Genomic DNA, 22,008 nt, shown 5'->3' with positions numbered 1-22,008 from the left:
AGATCTGGACATTACTGGGACTTCAAAGGCGGAATTGATGTCCAGGAGGAATTTCTGAAAGGTGGCAGCGTAGGCAAGTCAATAGAGAAATCATGCTTTTTTGGTGTTCTGGGTTTGTCCTAAAAAGCACAACAAATTTCGGAGTGTCCTAGTTTTTACCTTTTGAAATATGGCAATTTTGAAATATGGTTCCTGACTCCCATCCACACATTTGTACCTACTGATACACAGAAATGCTCTATTGACAGTCTGCTCTGCTTTTTTTTATTAGTACTTTATTAGAAGAATTTCATTTATAAAAAGAGTGATAAAAAAGAAAAAGAAAAAAAAGAAAAAAGAAAAACATAAATGAAAATAGAAATAAAAGAAAGACTCTCAATTACATTTCTGTATGTTGGTATTGGCCTAGTACAAATACATTTATCAATAACTTAATATATTCTGTGTAAAGTCGTTCCATTTATCATTATACCCATCCAAAGAAAGTCTGTGTCTATATGCAGTCTGTTCATATGTTGCTAATGTCAAGCTATTGATTAAAGGGAATCAAATCTCTAGTCCCCCAGTTCATCAATATCAATTTCTTAGCCACCATTATGGCACGTAGAATCCATTTTCACTGTTCCATTTTCACTTTCCATACAATAGGTATATAGTTCAAAAGAATGTTCACCTTTGAAAATCTTAAATTCCTCCATAACGTATTATTTATACAATGCAACACTTTCTCCCAAAACTTAGTGTGGGACATTGTTAAAAATATGTGTTTCAAAGAAGCACTGTCCATATTACATCTCCATTTTACATCTCCTGCTTAACAGATACTTGCCAAACTGGATTTGCAGAGGTTTCATTCCAAGCAGTTTATTTATTTACAGGATTTACAATTGAAAAATAACTATCTGGAAAGTTAGTCTTCCCCAGATACACCGTTTTACAGCAGAGAAATATTTGGGGTCATTTAAGAGACTAAAAGGGATGTGGGTGGTGCTGTGGTCTAAGCCTAGGGCTTGCCGTTCAGAAGTTCGGCAGTTCGAATCCCCGCGACAGGGTGAGCTCCCGTTGCTCTGTCCCAGCTCCTGCCAACCTAGCAGTTCGAAAGCACGTCAAAGTGCAAGTAGATAAATAGGTACCACTCCAGTGGGAAGGTAAATGGTGTTTCCGTGCGCTGCTCTGGTTCGCCAGAAGTGGCTTAGTCATGCTGGCCACATGACCCGGAAGCTGTCTGCGGACAAACGCCGGCTCCCTCGGCCTATAGAGCGAGATGAGCGCCACAACCCCAGAGTCGTCTGCGACTGGACCTAATGGTCAGGGTTACCTTTACCTTTTTTTGAAGAGACTAATAATAGCTTTGGGATTGCTCTCTTGCACCATTTCAGAATATGGTTTATGCACTTGTGTATGTGCACTTACTCTGGGTATTTATGATTTTTTAAATAATTGTTCTTGACACCTTAGAATTTGCATGCCTTCAAAAGTAGGTTCCAGGCAGGTTACTGCATATAAAAAGACAAGCAAAACAGTAGAAACTAGTTACTGTTAACCATAATCCCCTCCCCACAAAATACAACTCCAAAATCAATAACCCATAGAACATATTACAGGGAGGACACTGAAATAATCTCTTCAGTTTTTGAAGGCCAGGTTAAAGAACTCTGTCTTCAGCAACCATTGAGACCTGTAAAGAGCTGGTGCCACATGTATCTTTGTGAGGAGGTAGTTTCATATTCTTGGTGCCATCACTGAGAAGGCCCTCTAACTAAAGACACACTCTCAATCTCTGAGAGTGATGGAACCACCAGGAAGACCTCCTTCGATGATCTTAATTCCTGGGCTGGTCAATAGGGGAGGAAGCATTCTTTCAGATATTTCACATGTGTTTAAGGAATGAGAAAACCCCTTTCTTTGTAGGGGATGAAATTTAAGATATAGTGTTGAGGGAGGATCTTATAGTTTCTTTTTCTGTTCCTTCCTTCCTTCTTTCTTTCGTTTCTTTCTTTTCTTTATTAGTTTGTTTCTTTTATTGTATTGTGAAAACTTTAATAAATATCCTCCCCTCCAAAAAAGAGTGGAAACACCTTTATTGCCAGCGATTATTTATTTGGATTATTTATTTGGATTATTTTTTTGGGTTCCACGATCACTGCAGATGGTGACAGCCGTCACGAAATTAGAAGACGCCTGCTTCTTGGGAGAAAAGCAATGACAAACCTAGACAGCATCTTAAAAAGCAAAGACATCACCTTGCCGACAAAGGTCCGTATAGTTAAAGCTATGGTTTTCCCAGTAGTAATGTACGGAAGTGAGAGCTGGACCATAAAGAAAGCTGATCGCCGAAGAATTGATGCTTTTGAATTATGGTGCTGGAGGAGACTCTTGAGAGTCCCATGGACTGCAAGAAGATCAAACCTATCCATTCTCAAAGAAATCAGCCCTGAGTGCTCACTAGAAGGACAGATCCTGAAGTTGAGGCTCCAGTACTTTGGCCACCTCATGAGAAGAGAAGACTCCCTGGAAAAGACCCTGATGTTGGAAAAGATGGAGGGCACAAGGAGAAGGGGACGACAGAGGATGAGATGGTTGGACAGTGTTCTCGAAGCTACTAACATGAGTTTGGCCAAACTGCGAGAGGCAGTGAAGGATAGGCGTGCCTGGCGTGCTCTGGTCCATGGGGTCACGAAGAGTCGGACACGACTGAACGACTGAACAACAACAATTTATTTGGTACAATCAGAAAATTCTTTCCTTTGAAGAAATGCAAAGGTCAGTGCTGCAAACATGTTGCACAGTGGGCAGCATGACATAAAAATTTCATGTACATTAATGTCTTATAAAATTATTGTTGGGTAGAATGCAAGGGAAACGGGCTATGTGGCATTTCTGACCCAAGTGTTTCTGCGAAACAGTGCAAAGAACTAATGTTCTTCAATATATGTATACACGATGAGGAGGAGCACAGCCTATGGCATTTTGCAGGGGTATTTTGCAACAGCGACAGATTTGCTCTGATGTCACCATGGACTTTGGCATGCAGGGGTGTCTTGGCTCCTCTGGCTGCAATTGGTTAAATTACTGAGATGTCACAAAGGGATGGGCCAGCTGTATTACATGAGTGTTAAGGGAGCAGGTGGCGCTGTGGTCTAAACCAGTGTTTTTCAACCTTTTTTGGGCAAAGGCACACTTGTTTCATGAAAAAAATCACGAGGCACACCACCATTAGAAAATGTTAAAAAATTTAACTCTGTGCCTATATTGACTATATATAAAGTAATTTTTCAATTTTTCCGACGGCACACCAGGCAACATCTCGCAACACACTAGTGTGCCACGGAACAGTGGTTGAAAAACACTGGTCTAAACCACTGAGCCTTTTGGGCTTGCTGATTGGAAGGTCAGCGGTTCAAATCTGCACTTTGGGGTGAGCTCCTGTTGCTCTGTCCCAGCTCCTGACAACCTAGCAGTTTGAAAGTAGCCTATGCCATATTTATCTAATATTACTTATGAATCTTATAGATGGGCATTCTCCAAAGCCTGATTTGAGGCACTACCTACAGCTGCTGCTGTTGTTCAGTCGTTCAGTCGTGTCCGACTCTTCATGACCCCATGAACCAGAGCACGCCAGGCACACCTATCTTTCACTGCCTCCCACACTTTGGCCAAACTCAATATACAATATTTTAGCTATAAGCCTAGGACTTCTATCAACTACATCTAATGATTTTCAATCTTCATCCCTTAATCTTGCATTTCGTTATTTTCACTATTACTTTTAATAACCCATAACTAATAATCCATTCTCCTAATTTTTCCCTGCAATATTTCATATGGTCCTCCTTACAAAACTACTTGCAATCCTACAAGCATAGTCAGTTGATTACAGTTGATTTTCAAATAGCTCGTAAGTTTACTCCAATCTTCCAAGAATTTCTGATCCCGCCGGTTTTGAATGTTCCCCGTCATCTTATCCAATTCTGCATAGTCCATTAATTTCATCTGCCACTCCTCTTTCATCGGTAATTCTTCTTGCTTCCATTTCTGTGCCAATAATACTCTTGCTGCCATTATCGTATATAAAAACAGTTTATTATCTTGTCTATTAATATCCTCGCCTACAATACCAAGTAAAAATACTTCTGGTTTTTTTAAAATAAATGTATATTTCAACATCTTTTTCATCTCATTATATATCATTTCCCAGAAGCTTTTCACTTTCTTACATTCCCACCACAAATGATAAAATGTTCCTTCTTTTCCCTTACATTTCCAACATTTATTACTTATTTTATACATTTTGGCTACCAATTTCACTGGTGTGATATACCATCTATACATCATTTTCATCACATTTTCTTTTAGAGCATTGCATGCTGTAAATTTTATTCCTTCTTTCCACAATCTCTCCCGATCTTTTAATTGTATATTATAACCAAAATCTTTGGCCCAATGTATCATGACCAACTTTACCTCTTCATCTTTCAAATGCCATTCCAACAGCAATTTATACATCAAAGGCTGCATTCTCACTGCAATTAATTCCATTCTCCTGACGTTCCCCTAGCTGTTATTTTGCCCATTATATTTGAGCTTTCACATGATGTAGAAAGGCAGTTCTGGAAAACTAAAGGAATGGAATGTAGTGGAAGTTTCATGCTCATTTCCGTGTTATTTCGGCCTAGAAAAAAAAAATCTATTTGCAGCCCGTCAACATGGAAAATCACGGGAGTTTCACATGGCAATTTGCCCATTTTTTTTTATGGATCCATGCTGTGAAGAGTTGTAAAGTGGCATACTGGCAGGCATTGCACTCCCTGGCCATTTTAAGGCTTGTGCCTTTTCAAAACAGTTGGCCTGCTGAGAAAGCATGCTGGTATTTTGGCATAGAAAGTCATGCCGAAAAGGTGAAGCCAAGAAGAATGGTGGAATGTCGAGATATTCATATGAAGAGAAGCAAACTTAGGAGAAAGTATAGTTATTGTTGCTGGACGACGTGAATCCCTTTGCTTGAGATACCATAACTTAGCAATAGATTAGGGTATGAAGGCAAGATGGGGAAACTCTCCATCGTCAGAGCGAACAGCTGATTTCAGGACGATTCTGCATATGCAAATGTCCTTCCAAAGCTAGACATTCCCCCACTCTCTTTTTCGTAAAACGTTCCTTCGCATTTTCCCTGCAGCTGTCTTTGGCAGCTCTTGGACAAACTCAACCTAGCAAAGCAAAAGACATTGACATCATTTATCGCAGTCACATTACCGTGGCTCACAAGAGTTTAGTGCTGGAAGTGTCACGTTAATGGCTTCTTCCAGCCAACAACAACAACCAAATATCCCCCCCCCCAAAAAAACACCTCCAGTCTATGATCATTGTTATTATTCATTAGACTTGCTCGTTACTTGAAGGCCCCCAAGCAACTTAACAGGCAAACAAAAATTAATATAAATATATTGCATCTTACAAAGCTAGCAAAACAACTCTTGTAACAGCTGGAGGAGGCTTTGGTAGCACACTGGGAAGAAAAGGACAGCATCACAATCTATCCCAAGGCCTGGCTGGAAAAAGGAATGGCTTGACCTGATGCTGAAAATATATCAGTGAAGGTGCCAGATGGGCATTGCTGGAGACAGCATTCCACAGATGAATAGCCACAACTGACAAGGCCCTTTCCCTTGTCACTATCCTCCAAGCTTTCCTTAGATGAGGGGCCTGGAGAAGAGCCTCTGAAGATCTAAGGTCCCTAGTGGATCAGACTGAAAGCCAACGTAGTCCAGACTCTTCTTTCTCACGGTGGCCAGCCAGGTGACTCTGGGAAGCCTACAAGCAGAACACGAGCGCAATCGCTCTGTTCCCTTGCAGCTAGTAATTCAGATGCTTGCTGCTACTGAAGCACAATGAAGGAGGGTCCTGCCACCATGACTAGTACCCATGGACAGGGCTGGGCAATATCTGGTTTTCAACATCGCGATATATCATCAGCTAAACATCACGATATGCTGATATATCATGATGTCTGAAATAAGGAGGGAGCTATGTAAAGGCATTGGCTGGTTTCACGGATTCCCCCGAATCGTAATTTTTGCTGGAACCTGCTCTTGTGATTTGCAGGAGTCAGGGGAGAGCTGAGCCAGCAGAGTTAACGGGGCTGCAAGGAATTGGGAGAAGAGATATAGACTGTTGGTCTGACTTGGGATAAGGCAGCTTCCTCTCTTCCTACACAAGATGTTGATGATGATGATGATGATGATGATGATGATAATAATAATAATAATAATAATAATAATAATAATTCATTATTTATACCCCGCCCATCTGGCTGGGTTTCCCTAGCCACTCTGGGTGGCTCCCAACAGAGTATTAAAAACACTACAAAACATCAAACATTAAACACTTCCCTAAGCAGGGTTGCCTTCAGGTGTCTTCTAAAAGTCTGAGAGTTGCTTATTTCCTTGACATCTGATGGGAGGGCTTTCCACAGGGCAGGCACCACTACCGAGAAGGCCCTCTGCCTGGTTCCCTGCAACCTCACTTCTCGCAGTGAGGGAACCGCCAGAACACCCTCAGTGCTGGACCTCAGTGTCTGGGATGAACAATGGGGGTGGAGATGCTCCTTCAGGTATACTGGGCCAAGGCCATTTAGGGCTTTAAATGTCAGCACCAACACTTTGAATTGTGCTCGGAAATGTACTGGGAGCCAATGTAGGTCTTTCAGGACCGGTGTTATACGGTCTTCGCGGCCACTCCCAGTCACCAGTCTAGCTGCCGCATTCTGGATTAGTTGTAGTTTCCGGGTCACCTTCAAAGGTAGCCCCACGTAGAGTGCATTGCAGTAGTCCAAGCAGGAGATAACGAGAGCATGCACCACACTAGAGCATGCACTTACACAGAACCAGTGAAATCACTGGTTTCTTCCTGTACCTAGGGCCATGAGCAGGGAAAAGTCACCCAGGTCAGCACCAAGCCACTAGGGCGCATATCACATCAGTCCAACAGGAAAGTGAGACACAACTTCTTGATTCCCCAGAGTTTGACCTCTCAACACATACTGTCATTTCCTGGTTAGTTTTGGGGAAGATACTTGCCTTTCTAGGATACTTGTAAGGAGCAGTCACCTTTTTCACATGATCCTGGAGCTCCTTGATTAATTCTTCTGGGTCATGTGATAAAAAGGCAGGTGACAAGACGACAAAGGCTTTCACCACCTATAGGATGCCAATTGTATGTGCTTTAATGACTCAGAGAGATTAAGTGCTTGGTGTAGCAAAAGACACTCCATTCTATTCCCCCTTCCCCTCGTCCCCCTACAGTCAGTCAGCATCCACTAAGCATGCTCTATTCTCATGTAGTTTCACCCCACTTAGGAAATCCCACTCCAAATATTGCAAATTTGGGGGGTTCCCCCGAGCCTGCTGTTGCCCCAACTCTTGAGCATGGATGGTGCCATTTTATCTACAGAACGAATTCTCACTTGGAGAACTAAAGGCCAAGATAGATTCATAAATTAATTTTGTGTTGGCCAAAGCCAGAGCACAGCAAATATAACTGCTTGGAGGGAAGACAAGACCAGGATTTAGGTATTCATGGAGGTTGGCAGCATCTCTAGGGACCATTGTGATTCTGGTGAGATCATGCACTGGGCTGTTCCCTCCCCCGCCCCGACTTTTCATTTGTACCCAAGTTGAGCTAAAGTGAGGTTGCTCACTGAGAACATTTTCATTGTTCCTCAACACAGAAGCATCCCTGAAATGCAGCACTGCCAGTGCCGCTGTCATGTTTCAAGATTTATTACGCTTTCTCCGAGCAAGCAAACTGCATGTGGCTTTTGCCCCCTGAGCATTGTGTGTTGCAGAATGTGTTGGCTGCCTGAATTTCTCTTACCTCTCCTCTCTCGGGATCTGGGCTGCTGACCACAGCCGATTCCACCACAGCTGGGTGCTCTATCAAGGCGCTCTCCACTTCAAATGGGCCAATACGGTACCTAAGAGAGAGAAGGGGGGTGTCACTCCCGTGCCTTTTGTAGCAGAGCAAATGAAATAGCCAACTGAACCAAACCTACCCAGCAGAATTAATCAAATCATCTGATCTTCCGACAAACCAGAAATAACCTTCTTCATCTTTAATCGCTCTGTCTCCAGTGATATAAAAATCGCCACGTTCACTAGCTGCTGTTTTCTCAGGGTTATCCTGCCAACAACAACCAGACAACATTTCAACCAATGACTCCTGATCTGTCCTGACCTGTCCCTTTTGGAGAGAGAGAGCCAGAGAATGGAGGAACAGCCTGGCACATTTCACCAGGGCACTGCCCTCTCAGAGGGCACAAAGGTGCCATCTTCAAGGGGTGACATTTGGCACCTCCACCTAGAGCCTCAAGCAGAAGCCAGAGCAAATCCAGTGGTTTTGGGCTTGGGACTCACCACAGCACTGCAAAAGCACTAGCTGTGCTTGCTTTACTCATCCCACCTGGACCTGGGGTACCATCCGCCCACACCCCTTCAAGTCACAGTGAGCGATTTGCGTTCCCCCACAATGCTTTGCGGCACCTCATTTGCATTGTGGGGGGGGGACCCAAAAACGCTCACTGTGACTTGAAGGGGTATGGGCGGATGGGGGGGTGACAAAAAAAATCTGCACCAGGTACCACTTGGGCTTGCTACACCTCTGGATGTTGTCACTTCCTCTGCCCTATCTGATTGAGTCCTACCTCCTCCTCTCTGTTGCCTCTATTTTCTCATACTCTCCACCAGACCCTAAACCAAACCACCATGCAAAGGGAGAGTGGATGGTTTGAAAAGAGGATTAGACAAATTCATGGATGATGAAGTTATGAATGGATTATTGCCATGATAGCTATGTTCTATCTCCACCATCGGAGATGCTATGACTGTGAATACCAGTTGTTGGGATTCCCAATTGGGGAAAGGGCTGTTGCACCAAGGTCCTGCAAAGCCATTTCGTCTAATATAACACAGCTAGATAAGTTATTTCCACTAACATATGTGTTTTATGCAGTCTACCCTGGTATATGCCCTCTTTTTTCGGTACACATTCCACAACATTGCAAAATTCAGAGAAGTGCAAATTCCAAAGGATGGCTGTGTTTCAGTTTGGGTATTGTTTTGGGAAGTGCAAATGAAGAAGGTTCATCTTTACATGTGAATGGGATCAAATCCCTTCCCCCATCCCTTACCACAACCAAACCCTGTTACAAATGCAAACCTAGAGCAAGTGAAGCTGTTGGTGAACATTTTCACAAGACCTGCTGAGGAACACCAAATTGAATTATTATTATTATTATTTATTAGAAAACACTACACAAAAATGAACATAAAAACCCAAAATACCTCCCTCCCGCAAGAACAGAGAAGTACAACTCATTCATTAGAGCAGGGGCAGGCAACATGTTACCTTTCAGATGTTGCTGAATTACAGCTCACATCTGGCCAGGCTGGTTGAGGCTGATGGGAGTCGAAGACCTACAATATCTGGAGGGTGAAGTTTTGCCTACCCCTGGCTTAAAAAGTTACACAGGAATGTGTAGCAAGAGTCTTATGTGTTGATTTTCTTCTGCTTCCTTAGTTTGCCCACTTAATCACCTCAAATAATACTTACTAAGTACCCTGAGAAAAGACAAAATGGTCGCTTGGGTTTGATCCTGATCGCAATGTACCCTTCTTGTCCTGGAGGCTGAACATTGCCTTCTTCATCTACAGTCTGTAAAAACAAAACAAAAAAACAGAAGGAAGCTTCCCAAAATGCACATATAATTTCAATCGACTGGCCTTGATTTAAAATTCATATGCATATCCTTGGTTCTCTGTGGCACCCATTAGGTTCTATGGAATAAAGAAAAATAGATAACGCTTCTTCTCAGGGTTCTGTTACACTCCAAGAAATGGAAAAGGGTAGGAACATGTAGATGGAGAACTGAACTATGCAAGTGAGGATTGACTTAGTAATCAATGGCTCCCATTAAGTTCTATGGTGTGTGTGTGTGTGTGTGTGTGTGTGTGTGTGTGTTGCATGCATAGTGTGTGTGTGTTTGTTCCCAGAGTTCTAGTACATAATATTCTATTGAGAAATGGAAAACATTTGAGAATATTTAGATAAAGAAAGAGGGGGCTAATCAATTCTCATTGATTCCCATTCAGTTCTTTGGAACACGGAAAATGGACTGCTCAGCTGGGACACAGCTGAGAAAAGAGCAAATTACTTGCATACACAGGACTTCCCTGCCCATCATAACGGGGATTTGATAAATTATAGGGAATTAAAGTACAAGAATAAAGAATATTCATTCTCTGTTTTCTTCCATCCTTCCGATGGACATCATTCTGGCAAATATAAGTTTGTCTTTGTACCTGGACATCATATGGTGGAGAAGCCTTTCCTAGTGAGCCCGGTTTGATTTTCATCCCCTTTATATTGGAACATATTGTTACCTGTAAGAAAGAGAGAGCGAGAGAGCACAATGCAATTAAATGAAAACTGGGGTGGTTTTGGAGAGGGAGGAGATTGTTTTCATTGTGGCATGAGAAGACAGCATACTAATCTAAGACAAGCAAGGTTTGGTCTAGGAGCAAAGGGCATAGAGAGGTGCATGTAGAAACTAGCGCCCAGGACAAAAGAAAGATTTACATTCCTTGCTCCGCCCACTTTTGTCCCTAGCCCCACCCACCACTGGAATGTGCCTCCAGCCCAGAAGATTGGACAGAATGGAATGCAGCCCTTGGGCTAAAAAAGATCAATCGAAAGACCCAACACCATGCACTAACAAAGATAGACATACTGTTTCTGTTTGTCCATAGCCTTCATGGATATCCAGCCCTGTATGAGCCTTCCAACGCTCCATCACTTCTGGGATGAGTGCTTCCCCTCCTGTCACACAGTGCTTCAGGCTCATGAATTTGCAGCTTGAGAAGAAATGGCAACCATCAGTAGCAATCCTATAGATCAGAGGTGAGGCAGCTTTGGCCCTCCAGATGTTGCTAAACTACAACTCCCATCACCCCTGATCACTGGCTATGCTTTCTGGCTCCCATGCCCCTACCAGATGACTCCTCTACCAAGGAGGATCCGGAGCCCCAGAAACTCAGGAATAGCTCAGAACAATATCCATGGAAGAGTTGGGAGCCTTGGGGGAGGCTGGCAGGGCCCCCTCTCTGCAGAAAGGGAGCTCGGTCTGGGATGCAGAGGCAGAACAACCCCATGCGAAGACCTTGGGGTGATGGTACCTCAAGAGGCAGGCCGAGACCCTCAGAGTCATGAGAAATGCTCGGTTGCAGAAGACTCCTTGTGAGTAAAGGGCTATTTATTCATGGACTCTCCTCCTGAGTTAGGACTCTCTGCAGAATCTCGAAGAGGCTGCAGCAGGGCCCAGGGTGGGGTTATGGCATCTCTGGCTTAACGCCTCAATGACTTGCTACCACCACTTTGTGTTGTACACAGAGCTAGCTGTTTTCTTCATATATTTATGGTTTTCATTTATATACATTTCAATAGTAGTTTAACAGTAAATCAAACATTTCAAAACTTGACTTCCTTCCTCCTCTTTCTGCGGTTCGTTAATTTTTTTTTATCATCATTCCCTGCATATTTTAAATTATATTAAATCATTCTTTTATTCATCTATTTTCATATATCTATATTTTAAAAACTGCAGGTTATTACAGTAGTCCTGCCAATGTTTTTTAGAGCTAGCTGTTTTCTTACTTGGACTTTGACCTGCCCTTTGACCTGTTCTTTGTCTGAGCTGCTGGTGAGCTGGACCTTGGGCTGCCCTCTTGTCTGAGCTCTTGCTTGAATCTCTGCTGCCCTAGACTGGAGCTCAGATGGACCCTTGCCTGAGCCCCTCTTGGAACCACTGCTTGTCTGGAATTGGACCTTGGGCTGCCCTTGGATGTTCCTGCTGCCCGTAAATAATAATAATAATAATAAATAAAATTTTTATTTATACCCCACCCTTCCCAGCCAAAAAAACGGGCTCAGGGCGGCTAACACCAATTAAAATCACAGCAAAAAACATAAACACAATCAATTTAAAATAACAGATTAAAATACAAATTTAAAAATTCAATATTAAAACTACGGTCTCAATTTCAAAATAACCCACCAAAAAAGAATGAAGCATAAATATTAAACAGAAACCAACCCAAAGGCCAGGTGGAACAGCTCCGTCTTGCAGGCCCTGCGGAAAGATGCCAAATCCCGTAGGGCCCTGGTCTCTTGTGATAGACTGTTCCACCAAGTCGGGGCCAATATTGAGAAGGCCCTGGCCCTAATTGAGGCCAACCTAGCAACTTTGTTGCTCGGGACCTCCAAAAGATTATTATTTGAGGACCTTAAGGTCCTACACGGGACATACCAGGAGAGGCGGTCCCTTAAGTACGAGGGTCCTAAGCCGCATAGGGCTTTAAAGGTCAAAACCAGCACCTTAAACCTGACCCTGTACTCCACCGGGAGCCAGTGCAGCTGGTAAAGCACTGGATGAATGTGGTCCCGCGGCAAAGACCCGGTAAGGAGCCTCGCCGCGGCATTCTGCACCCGCTGGAGTTTCTGGGTCAGCTTTAGGGGCAGCCCCGCGTAGAGCGAGTTACAATAATCAAGTCTGGAGGTGACCGTCGCATGGATCACTGTGGCCAGATCAGGGCAAGAGAGGTAGGGGGCCAACTGCTTAATACGGTGGAGATGGGAAAATGCCACCTTTGCTGTGGCTGCAACCTGTGCCTCCATGGAAAGAGAGGCGTCGAAGGTTACACCCAAACTCTTGACAGAAGGCGCTGGCACTAATTGGGCCCCCACAAGAGATGGGAGTTATCTGGAACAGCCTTGGTTATCTGGAAAGTATCCTGCAACCTGGGATTCACCTAGAGTAGGACACTGGGGCTGATGCCAGTTGTGTTCCAGAAACATCTAGAGGGCTGAAGGTTCCTCACACCTGCTACAGAAGTACCAGCTATAGCCAGCTGGATTTGTGCTGGTGTTTTCTTTTCACCTAATCTCTTGAATTAGATTAGACTGTGTTTCATAAACCACTTTGCAGTGGTATTATGCTTAACTTGATTAAGCAAATGGATTCTGCAGGGAACAGTATGCAATTTTTCGAGTCATGCAATTATTCAAATGATAGGCTAGGTTAAGCATCTGTTTTCGTAACATGTGCCATAGTGTACAGGCCAGGCTCCATTCCCAAGAACCCCCAAGCCTCAAACTACAGGCAATGACTCAAGAGTGCCTCTTTCTCCCATAATGCCATAGGGTAGAAATGAATTACAACCTTTCCTTACCTGCCCACGCAGGTATTCTAAAGTGTGAATAAGGTAAAAACACATACCCTTCAAGTGTTTTCCTGGGACATCATGGAATTACAGAAGCCATCCCGGCTTCTGATTGGATCCCAGAATGCCCCCTTGCCCCACCACAGCTGCTGCGGAGCTCGGAAAGGAGGATGAGCCGGCGCTTGCAGTGGTGCTGTGCTCTCGCACGAGTCAGTTGGCTCCTGCAAGAGCACGGCACCAAAATATGCTCATGTGCTAGCAAAATTTTTAACAACCCATCTCCATAAAACAAGGACAGTGATCTACTAGGAACTAGCTCCATCCGTGGTAAACATGAGCAGCTGGAGCAAACGACAAGAAACGTTTGCCACCCATCCAATTCTCATCACAGTTCTTCTCTTGTGTTCATCTTTCCAGTTACACATTAGAAAAGTACCTGGTGAGATCGTGCTGAACCAACATCCGGTATGCAGTAGGAGCTGTGCAGAAAGTCGTGATTGGGTATCGGTTGAGAGTCTGAACGGAGGCAATGGAAGTACAACCATTATTGCTACCTCAAATTCTGGTTCTGGAGCATAGGGTGAGATCCAACGTTAGGAGGGTAGCTTTCGGTGGGACGTTAGAAGGAACTTTCGAAAGAAGCTCTCTTTAGAAACATCAGAAAAATGGGGTATGTAGTGTAACAATGTACACAGACTGATCGCCCATCTCCTTAGCCTCTCCTTGCTGCTAGGTGGACCCCTCTTTTGACAGCCCCACATCACTCTGAGAGGACTTGATCTGATCTGTTGTGATCCCTTGCTGCCTCAAGCTGATCCAGCTGAATGTTGGGTCTACCAGAATCAGAAAGATCCAGTTTGGGACCCAGTGCACAGCTCTAGATTCTACGCACTCTCACATCCCTCTCTATCCTCCGCCCAGGGAATCAAGAGGCATTATTGGAGTTGAAGGACACATTCTAGCTGGGCAAAAGCGGTCAAGGAGGCTGCAAAGCAGTGAGGGTTGTGGCTTGGAAAGGGGTGTGGCCTAGGGGGAGTCTGGTAGGCATAGAGGACTTTATTTGGGCCCCAACCTTGAGGTTCCTCATTCCTGGTCCACAGACCCTACATAGCCTGGCAGAGGCTCTTGAGATCCTCAGGTTCAAGTCTTTTCCATATTTACCAAAGGTTGAATCTGGAACTTTTTGCATGAAAAGCTCATCCCTTACTACTGATCTACAGCCCTTCCCTTAAAGGGAACCTCCAATGACATTGTTAGTAGGTGGCAGGCTGCCAATCCCAGCTAAGATAGGGCCACTGTTGTGATTCGCTAATTGCAGCACTAAGACAGTGTGTGTGTTTTGCCTGGGCTAGCTTAAGGTATATATACTAGGCCGAGTGTCCCTGTTTGTCATTCTTGTTCTTGTTCCTGATGTTCCAATAAATCCTTTTTGAGCTGAATCTCGGTCTTGGGTCATGCCCGAACCCACCTACACTCCACAGACCTTTATTCTTACATTTATTATGACCGTGGGTTCGAATTTCAACAGGTGATGTACAAAGACACAGGAACCATTGATCCACGGAGCAAACACACTGCTCCAAGCTGACTTCACCCATCCTGTGTCAGATGTATTCCAGAATATATCTGAAGGAGTCAGATTCATCCAGTGCCTGTTCAGTGAGAAAGAACACATTTGTATTGGCTATTGAAAGTCAGGATCCTGGGAAGCAGTGTACAGGATGACTCGGCAAAGATGTTGCACATCCGATTTAGAGGGTACAGGGAGAGATGGTGGAGAAGTGCAAAGTCCATATGGGCAGTGGAGTGAATGCAAGAGATAAAACTCGTCACCTCCAGCAACGCTTTGTCCCTGCTGGCAGGTAAGACTTTGGGGAGGAAGTCTAGGGCCCCATTTAGCAGAATAGAAGACCCTGGAGGGAAAGTCAGGTCTAAAACTCTCTAACAGCACCATTGGTAGAGCCTGCTGTTCTGTTCTCCCCCAACTGCTTCCACCAGCATCTTGCAAGTTATGCCAAAGTTACGTACATTATGTAATTTACATAACTTACATTAAGTAACAGACAGTGAGACAAATGTAATAATAATAATAATAATAATAATAATAATAATAATAATGATAATAATAATAATAATAATAAATAATTTATACCCCGCCCATCTGGCTGAGTTTTCTCAGCCACTCTGGGCGGCTCCCAATCGAGTGTTAAAAACAATACAGCATTAAATATAAAAAACTTCCCTAAACAGGGCTGCCTTCAGATGTCTTTTAAAAATAGGATAGTTGCTTATTTCCTTGACATCTGACGAGAGGGAATTCTACAGGGCGGGTGCCACTACCGAGTAGGCCCTCTGTCTGGTTCCCTGTAACCTCACTTCTCGCAGTGAGGGAACCGCCAGAAGGCCCTCGGCGCTGGACCTCAGTGTCCGGGCTGAACGATGGGAGGTGGAGACGCTCCTTCAGGTATACAGGACCGAGGGCCGTTTAGGGCTTTAAAGGTCAGCACCAACACTTTGAATTGTGCTCGGAAACATGGTGGGAGCCAATGTAGTTCTCCCATGGTCCCGGCGGCCACTCCCAGACACCAGTCTAGCTGCTGCATTCTGGATTAAATGCAGTTTCCGGGTCACCTTCAAAGGTAGCCCCACGTAGAATGCATAACATAGTATTGCATGGAAAACAAACTGCAGTGCAAGAGAAACAGTGCTGACAGTGATGAATACAGTCCAGAACAGAAATCGCTGCCTTCTTACAACCTTAGTAATGGTCAATGCTGCTTTACCCAGCCCAGGGGTGCCATCTAGGGGGGAGCTGGGGGGGGGACAAGTGCCCCTCCCCAATTTTCAACCAGGGGGCTGGGCCCCATCAATATTCCATGGCCCATCAGGCCTAGCCAGAGCCACGTTGGGTCCCATCAGGCCTTCCTGTGGATGCAACAAGCCCCATCAGGTCTCCTCCTGCCATGTGATGTCATACTTGTGCTCCCCCCCCCCAAAAAAGCTGGACAGGACCCAGAACCTGTGCTCCAGCCTGAGCTTCCCATCCTTCTGATCCACTTGTCTTCCTCTTAACCTGAAGCTTTCCAATCCTGTCAGGGCCCTTTTGCACCCTAATCCAAAATGGCGTTGCACTGCGTTGCTACCGCAAGAGTTTGAAAGAAGTCAACGGGCGTTACCTGCCGCTTGCTGTAAATCCAATCCCGTAACTGCAGTGGGAATGTTCCACCATTTTGGGAGACCCTGTGCTCCCACTAGTAAAGTAGATGACCATGGGCTCGTCGCTTGTTGTCTTAACACAGTCATGGTTGGCAGGTGCTGCTCTTAAAAAACAGTGACATCGTATGGGATCAATGCGAAACACTTTCTCCTTTTGTAATGGGCATGCATTTCATGGATGGAACCCCCCGGCAAGCTTCCCAAATCACACCAGCTTGGCACAAATCCAATGGATTGCTGTGCAGCATCCAAGTTTATCAGCCACCAAGAAGTTTTCTGGGCATGCCCCAAAGACCCCCCAAATTTGTCCATTTATATAAATTTAAAATTGATTATATATATTTTTAGTGTGTGCTCTCGTAGGTATCCCACTGTGATGCCAGAAGGATTTCAGTGCTTGTCAAGCTCTTCCAAATTGTCCATTAAAAAAAATTATTTAAAGAATGTTTTAACTAACCACTCCTGAAGAGTCCCTGCTGTGGTGTCAAAAGGTTTTTGTGATGTTCCTGACCACCCCCCATGAGGCCTTAAAATTTTTTTTAACTTTTTTTAGCTACCCCCACTTTTACACTTCAGCTCCAGCCCCCTTAACACATGACCCCGAAGGGTTTGTTGTGGGTGAATCTGGCCTTAGGCCTGAAGTTATCCACCCTTGGTTCTATCTATGCTTCCACCTACACCCAGCTGGTAAATAAATACCAATGTTACAAAACATCAGTGAGTCCTCAGTGATTTCCTTCCAAAGGAAGGTATAACTGAATAAGTGTTTTACACCTGGAACATCTTAGCAGAGTGAGCATAGCAACTGGTTGCTCTCGTTTCATGCTCTGTCCACTGTAGTACTTACTGGATGAGATCCTTGAAGTTCAGCCAGCCATCTCTGCTGCTGTCGGACACAAGAAGCTTGGTTTTCAGAAACTTGCATTCGGACAGGACCGAGTCCACTGCGGGGGCCAAGGCATCGCTGACCACGATGCATTTGGCTTTGGAAGCCTGGAGCCTGTAGGAGATGTCTTTGGCGGTTAACTGGGGTGTCCCTGGAATAAAAACAATGCCTAGAAAAGAAGGAGGCAATGAAGTGAGCAGAGAACCCAGAAAGTATCAACTTATCCACTTCAAGGATAATGCGGTGGTTAAAGCAGGTGTGCTGAACCTCTGATAAATGAAAAAATAGCATAAGAACTCTACTGGGTCAGAACAAAGGTCCACCTAGACCAGCGTTCTGTTTTCACAGTGGCTGAGCAGATGCCTCTGGGGTGCCCATAAACAGAGCGTAATAATTCTCTTCAACTTATCCTCAGCCACTGTTATTCAGAGGCATACTGCCTCTGATACCTGAAGGTAGTACAAAAACCACCAAGACTAATAGCCACTCGGTACACTTTGACCATAAAACTAAGAAACGATAGCTGAAGAAGAATAAACGAAACAGGGCCTTGTCCTGGAGTTAACAATCGTAACTGGAATTTGTTTTATACTTTCAACCACAAAAATAGAGAAAACCGTTGTTTATTGCCGTCCTGGCATGAGTCCTTGCAACCTTTCTACTTTAATAGCCATTGAAAGACTTATCCTCCATGCATTTGTCTAAGTACTACTACTGCTACTACTACTACTACTACTACTACTACTACTACTAATTTATTATTTATACCCTGCCCATCTGGCTGGTTTTCCCCAGCCACCCTGGGTGGCTCCCAACAGAGTATTAAAACACTATAAAACATCAAACATTAAAAACTTCCCTAAGCAGGGTTGCCTTCAGATGTCTTCTAAAAGTCAGAGGGTCGCTTATTTCCTTGACATCTGATGGAAGGGCTTTCCACAGGGCGGGCACCACTACTGAGAAGGCCCTCTGCCTGATTCCCTGCAACCTCACTTCTAGCAGTGAGGGAACCGACAGAAGGAGCTGGACCTCAGTGTCCGGGCTGAACGATGGGGGGTGGAGACGCTCCTTCAGGTATACTGGGCCAAGGCCGTTTAGGGCTTTAAAGGTCAGCACCAACACTTTGAATTGTGCTCGGAAATGTACTGCGAGCCAATGTAGATCTTTCAGGACCGGTGTTATACGGTCTCGGCAGCCACTCCCAGTCACCAGTCTAGCTGCCGCATTCTGGATTAGTTGTAGTTTCCGGGTCACCTTCAAAGGTAGCCCCACGTAGAGCGCATTGCAGTAGTCCAAGTCCACTTTAAAGCCTTCCAAGCATTCTTCTAAAAGGTTTATCTAGAACTAGTTCTGCTCTGCCTCCACGGTTGGAGGCAGGAATACCACTTGCTGGAAACTGCAGGAGGGAAGAGTGCTCTTGTGCTCAGGCCACTTAAGGATTTCCCACAAACATCTGGGTGGCTACTGTGACAACAGGATGCTGATGTGGACAAGCCACTGGCCGGACCTAGCAGACTTGTCTTATGTTCTTATTCTGGGAAATAATGTTGCAGTCGAAATAAAATTTCCTATGTTGCTAGATAAGCAAAGGGTTACGACACACAGAGTTCCCCCTGTAAATTCCTAGAAAGGGGGCTCTGTGAGGTGACATCCCTTGCTTGCCCTGGCAGGAAAGGTAAAAATAGGAAAATAATCCTTACTACTTCCTTCCTGCTCAGAGATCAGTTTTCTTTCTTTGCCATGTAACGAAAGGATGCTACTTCTGTGCTCTCCTGAGCACATCCATTTTTATCTCTGCTGTGTATTTTGTAATCTAGAAGTATATTCTGCTTTGTTTGTTTTTCACTGCTGCTTACTGCTGAATCAAGTCTCAACCTTTATGTAAGTAATCAGCGTTTTTATTCTTACATTACAGTGTTGTTATTTAAATCAGATAAAAGGGATAAAATGGGAAGATCTATTCTGCTAAAGCATCCTGGATAATTACTAATAAGGTTACACAACCTTTGTCCCAGAAGTTTCTACATTTGATGCTGCAAAGGGCTGCTAAATTTTAAGCTCTGCTAACTAGACATTGAACTCACACAAGTAAGAGGAAGGATAAATAATAAAATAATATCCTGTCCTACCCTCCAAAAATCCACCCAACACTAATGATTATTTTCTTGCCGTAATATTGACTAACCTGTCCGCATACAAGCCACGCTTAGTAGCCACCATTCTGGAATCCGGGGTAGAACTGTCATGATCCGGTCACCTCTTTGCAAGCCGCATGGACCAAGGAGCATGTTGGCAGCTTTCCGGGATAAGACTCCCAGTTCCTCAAAGCTCCACTTCACCTCTCCCCCCTGGTCATTCACCCACCAGAAGGCTGGATTCGAAGGTCTTTTTCCCTCCTAACAGATAACCCAAAAAGCTATAATAAGATGAAAGACAACGAAAAATGGTGCATAATCCACAGGGCCAACCACATATGTGAATCAGATAGGATTTTATGACCAACAGGGAAAGGTAAGGGAAAGAAAGAGTGGACAGGAGTACCCCAGGAATAGACTTGGAAGCAGTCATCATAGGAACACAGGGAGCTGCCTTATACTGAGTCAACTCATGGCCCCATCTAGCTTGGTATTGTCTACAATGAATGGGTGTGGCTCATCCCCGAGGGCACTTCCGGGTGAGTACCGTTTGTTATTAGTTCCGCAGTTTGCTCTAGTTTTTATCGTTTTAAATACCTTTTGAAGTCCTAATTGTTCTAAAACCGTTTCTTTCTTTTATTTGGTTGTATTGCTGTAAGCAATGGGACGTGGATGGCGCTGTGGGTTAAACCACTGAGCCTAGGGCTTGCTGATCAGAAGGTCGGCGGCTCGAATCCCCGCGACGGGGTGAGCTCCCGTTGCTCGGTCCCAGCTCCTGCCAACCTAGCAGTTCGAAAGCACGTCAAAGTGCAAGTAGATAAATAGGTACCACTCCGGCGGGAAGGTAAACGGCGTTTCCGCACGCTGCTCTGGTTTCTCCAGAAGTGGCTTAGTCATGCTGGCCACATGACCCGGAAGCTGTACGCCGGCTCCCTCGGCCAGTAACACATATTGTGCCACAACCCCAGAGTCGGACACGACTGGACCTAATGGTCAGGAGTCCCTTTACCTTTACCTTATTACTGTAAGCAACTGCATTTAAAAAAAAATATTATCGTCTGTTTTGGCTATGGTGAGCCTGCATGTGTGGTGGGAGTCGCCCTTCACTTGGCATTCTTTTTTTTGTATCTTTTTGATTTTATTGCTGGATGGGATACTCTCCTGTTAGCTGCTGGATTGCCTAGAGTTTCTGCTTCTGTCTCTGCTTCTTCTGGTTGAGAGGAAAAGATAATGTCTTACCAGTGGCGGTGTTTGCAACAAGAGAGGAAAGGTTCCTGTTTTTGGTTAACCCCATTTACCCCCTGCAGCTTTCCTTTTGTCGGTGGAGTTGCTACGAGGAGTCGCTAAAACAATTCCTGACGTTGAGGGGGAAGTTATAAATTACAGGGGGCTGCAAAGCTGGAGCCATATGTCTTCAATATAATAGGAAACAAATCTCTACAATGAATGGCAACAGCTCTCCTGGGTTTCAGACAGTGATCAGTCCCAGGTCAGAGGTCATTCCCAACTTGTTCTGCTACAATGAATGGGAGGGGAAATTCAGTTCTGTTTGCTTTCTAAAGAGAAAATACAAAATTTGGACTCTTTGAACCAATATGTGAACTGAAACGTGGTTATCCTTTGAAATTTGCATCTCTCCGAAGTTTGTGGTGCAGTTCTCCAACCAAACAGTAAATACAAAAACACATACCTGTATATTAAGGGAAATTACGCACAAAGAATGCATTCGTTCATGAACATAACATACCAAGATGCATTACATTAGGTAAAAGACCTTTCCATTATGCAGCTTAGTTTAAAAACCCCCACAATAAAACACTGCTAGGAGAAATTCACATGCAAATGCTGATGAATTTTTGTGAGGATTAAAACAAATAGTCGCAAATTGTTGCAAGAATGTGGAGATTTAAAATTGGAAAAATAAGGAAGTCAGAGAAGTTAAAACCGGTTGATTCATCGATCCATAGATTCATTAGATCCATAGTCAGCCCAGGTAACTCAAGACAAATAAAGGGAGCTTACAGAAATCAGGGATCAGAATCCTACCAATGACTAGAGTTAGATAACCTGTGTGACCAAATACAAGACTTCCTTCAGTCTCTTAGTTTGGGGAACACGCAACTGAACAAAGCTACAGGTCCCCTTTACTCCAAGGAGATCATAAAAACATACCTAGAGTACCATCAATATCCTGTTTTCCTGCCAGCCATGGATGTCTTCCTAAAGCAGACAAATTCATACCTTTTCTACTTGGGTCCATCTGTCCAGAACATCACCAGCAAAATTGAAGTACTTGGGCACTTCCTGTTCACACCGGTTTATAGCTTCGTAGTGTGAGGTAATTGGAGAGGCAAGGTGTCTTTTGGCTTGATGGAGCAATGTGTGAGGTGGCCGCAGATTCCAGAAGCATTTAAACAAGGTCTTCATGGCACCAGAGCAAAAGTCAGCTTGAAAACATCAACTTAGTTGGATTTTTCTGCAATGACGTGTTGTAAAAGCA

General features: G+C 44.3%; 1 protein-coding gene across 1 annotated transcript; it reads right to left on the bottom strand.

Annotated features, from left to right (window-relative positions):
- Nucleotides 1–4,523: 4,523 nt before the first annotated feature.
- ACSM5 (acyl-CoA synthetase medium chain family member 5) lies at nt 4,524–22,008 on the bottom strand. The gene is made up of 13 exons (XM_033167205.1): nt 21,750–22,008; nt 19,559–19,769; nt 17,335–17,542; nt 16,448–16,591; nt 14,767–14,923; nt 13,708–13,787; nt 10,784–10,907; nt 10,356–10,436; nt 9,607–9,708; nt 8,051–8,178; nt 7,873–7,972; nt 7,077–7,196; nt 4,524–5,207 (listed from the first exon to the last, which is right to left on the bottom strand). The coding sequence occupies exons 1-13, from the start codon at nt 21,933–21,935 to the stop codon at nt 5,121–5,123; spliced, it is 1,728 nt and encodes a 575-aa protein (XP_033023096.1). The 5' UTR covers nt 21,936–22,008; the 3' UTR covers nt 4,524–5,120.

This window comes from Lacerta agilis, chromosome 13, assembly GCF_009819535.1.
Source record: "Lacerta agilis isolate rLacAgi1 chromosome 13, rLacAgi1.pri, whole genome shotgun sequence".
Lineage (NCBI taxonomy): Eukaryota > Metazoa > Chordata > Lepidosauria > Squamata > Lacertidae > Lacerta > Lacerta agilis.
This window is presented reverse-complemented; position numbering and strand designations above follow the sequence as displayed.

Bases quoted from the DNA above. Each gene is read 5' to 3' on its own strand.
- ACSM5 (XM_033167205.1), bottom strand. From the start codon at position 21,935: ATGAAGACCTTGTTTAAATGCTTCTGGAATCTGCGGCCACCTCACACA. The intron at 19,770-21,749 runs GTATGAATTTGT...GTTATCTGTTAG, and splicing joins GATGGACCCAAGTAGAAAAG to GAGGGAAAAAGACCTTCGAA. The intron at 9,709-10,355 runs GTACAAAGACAA...TTGTTTTTACAG, and splicing joins CTCCACCATATGATGTCCAG to ACTGTAGATGAAGAAGGCAA.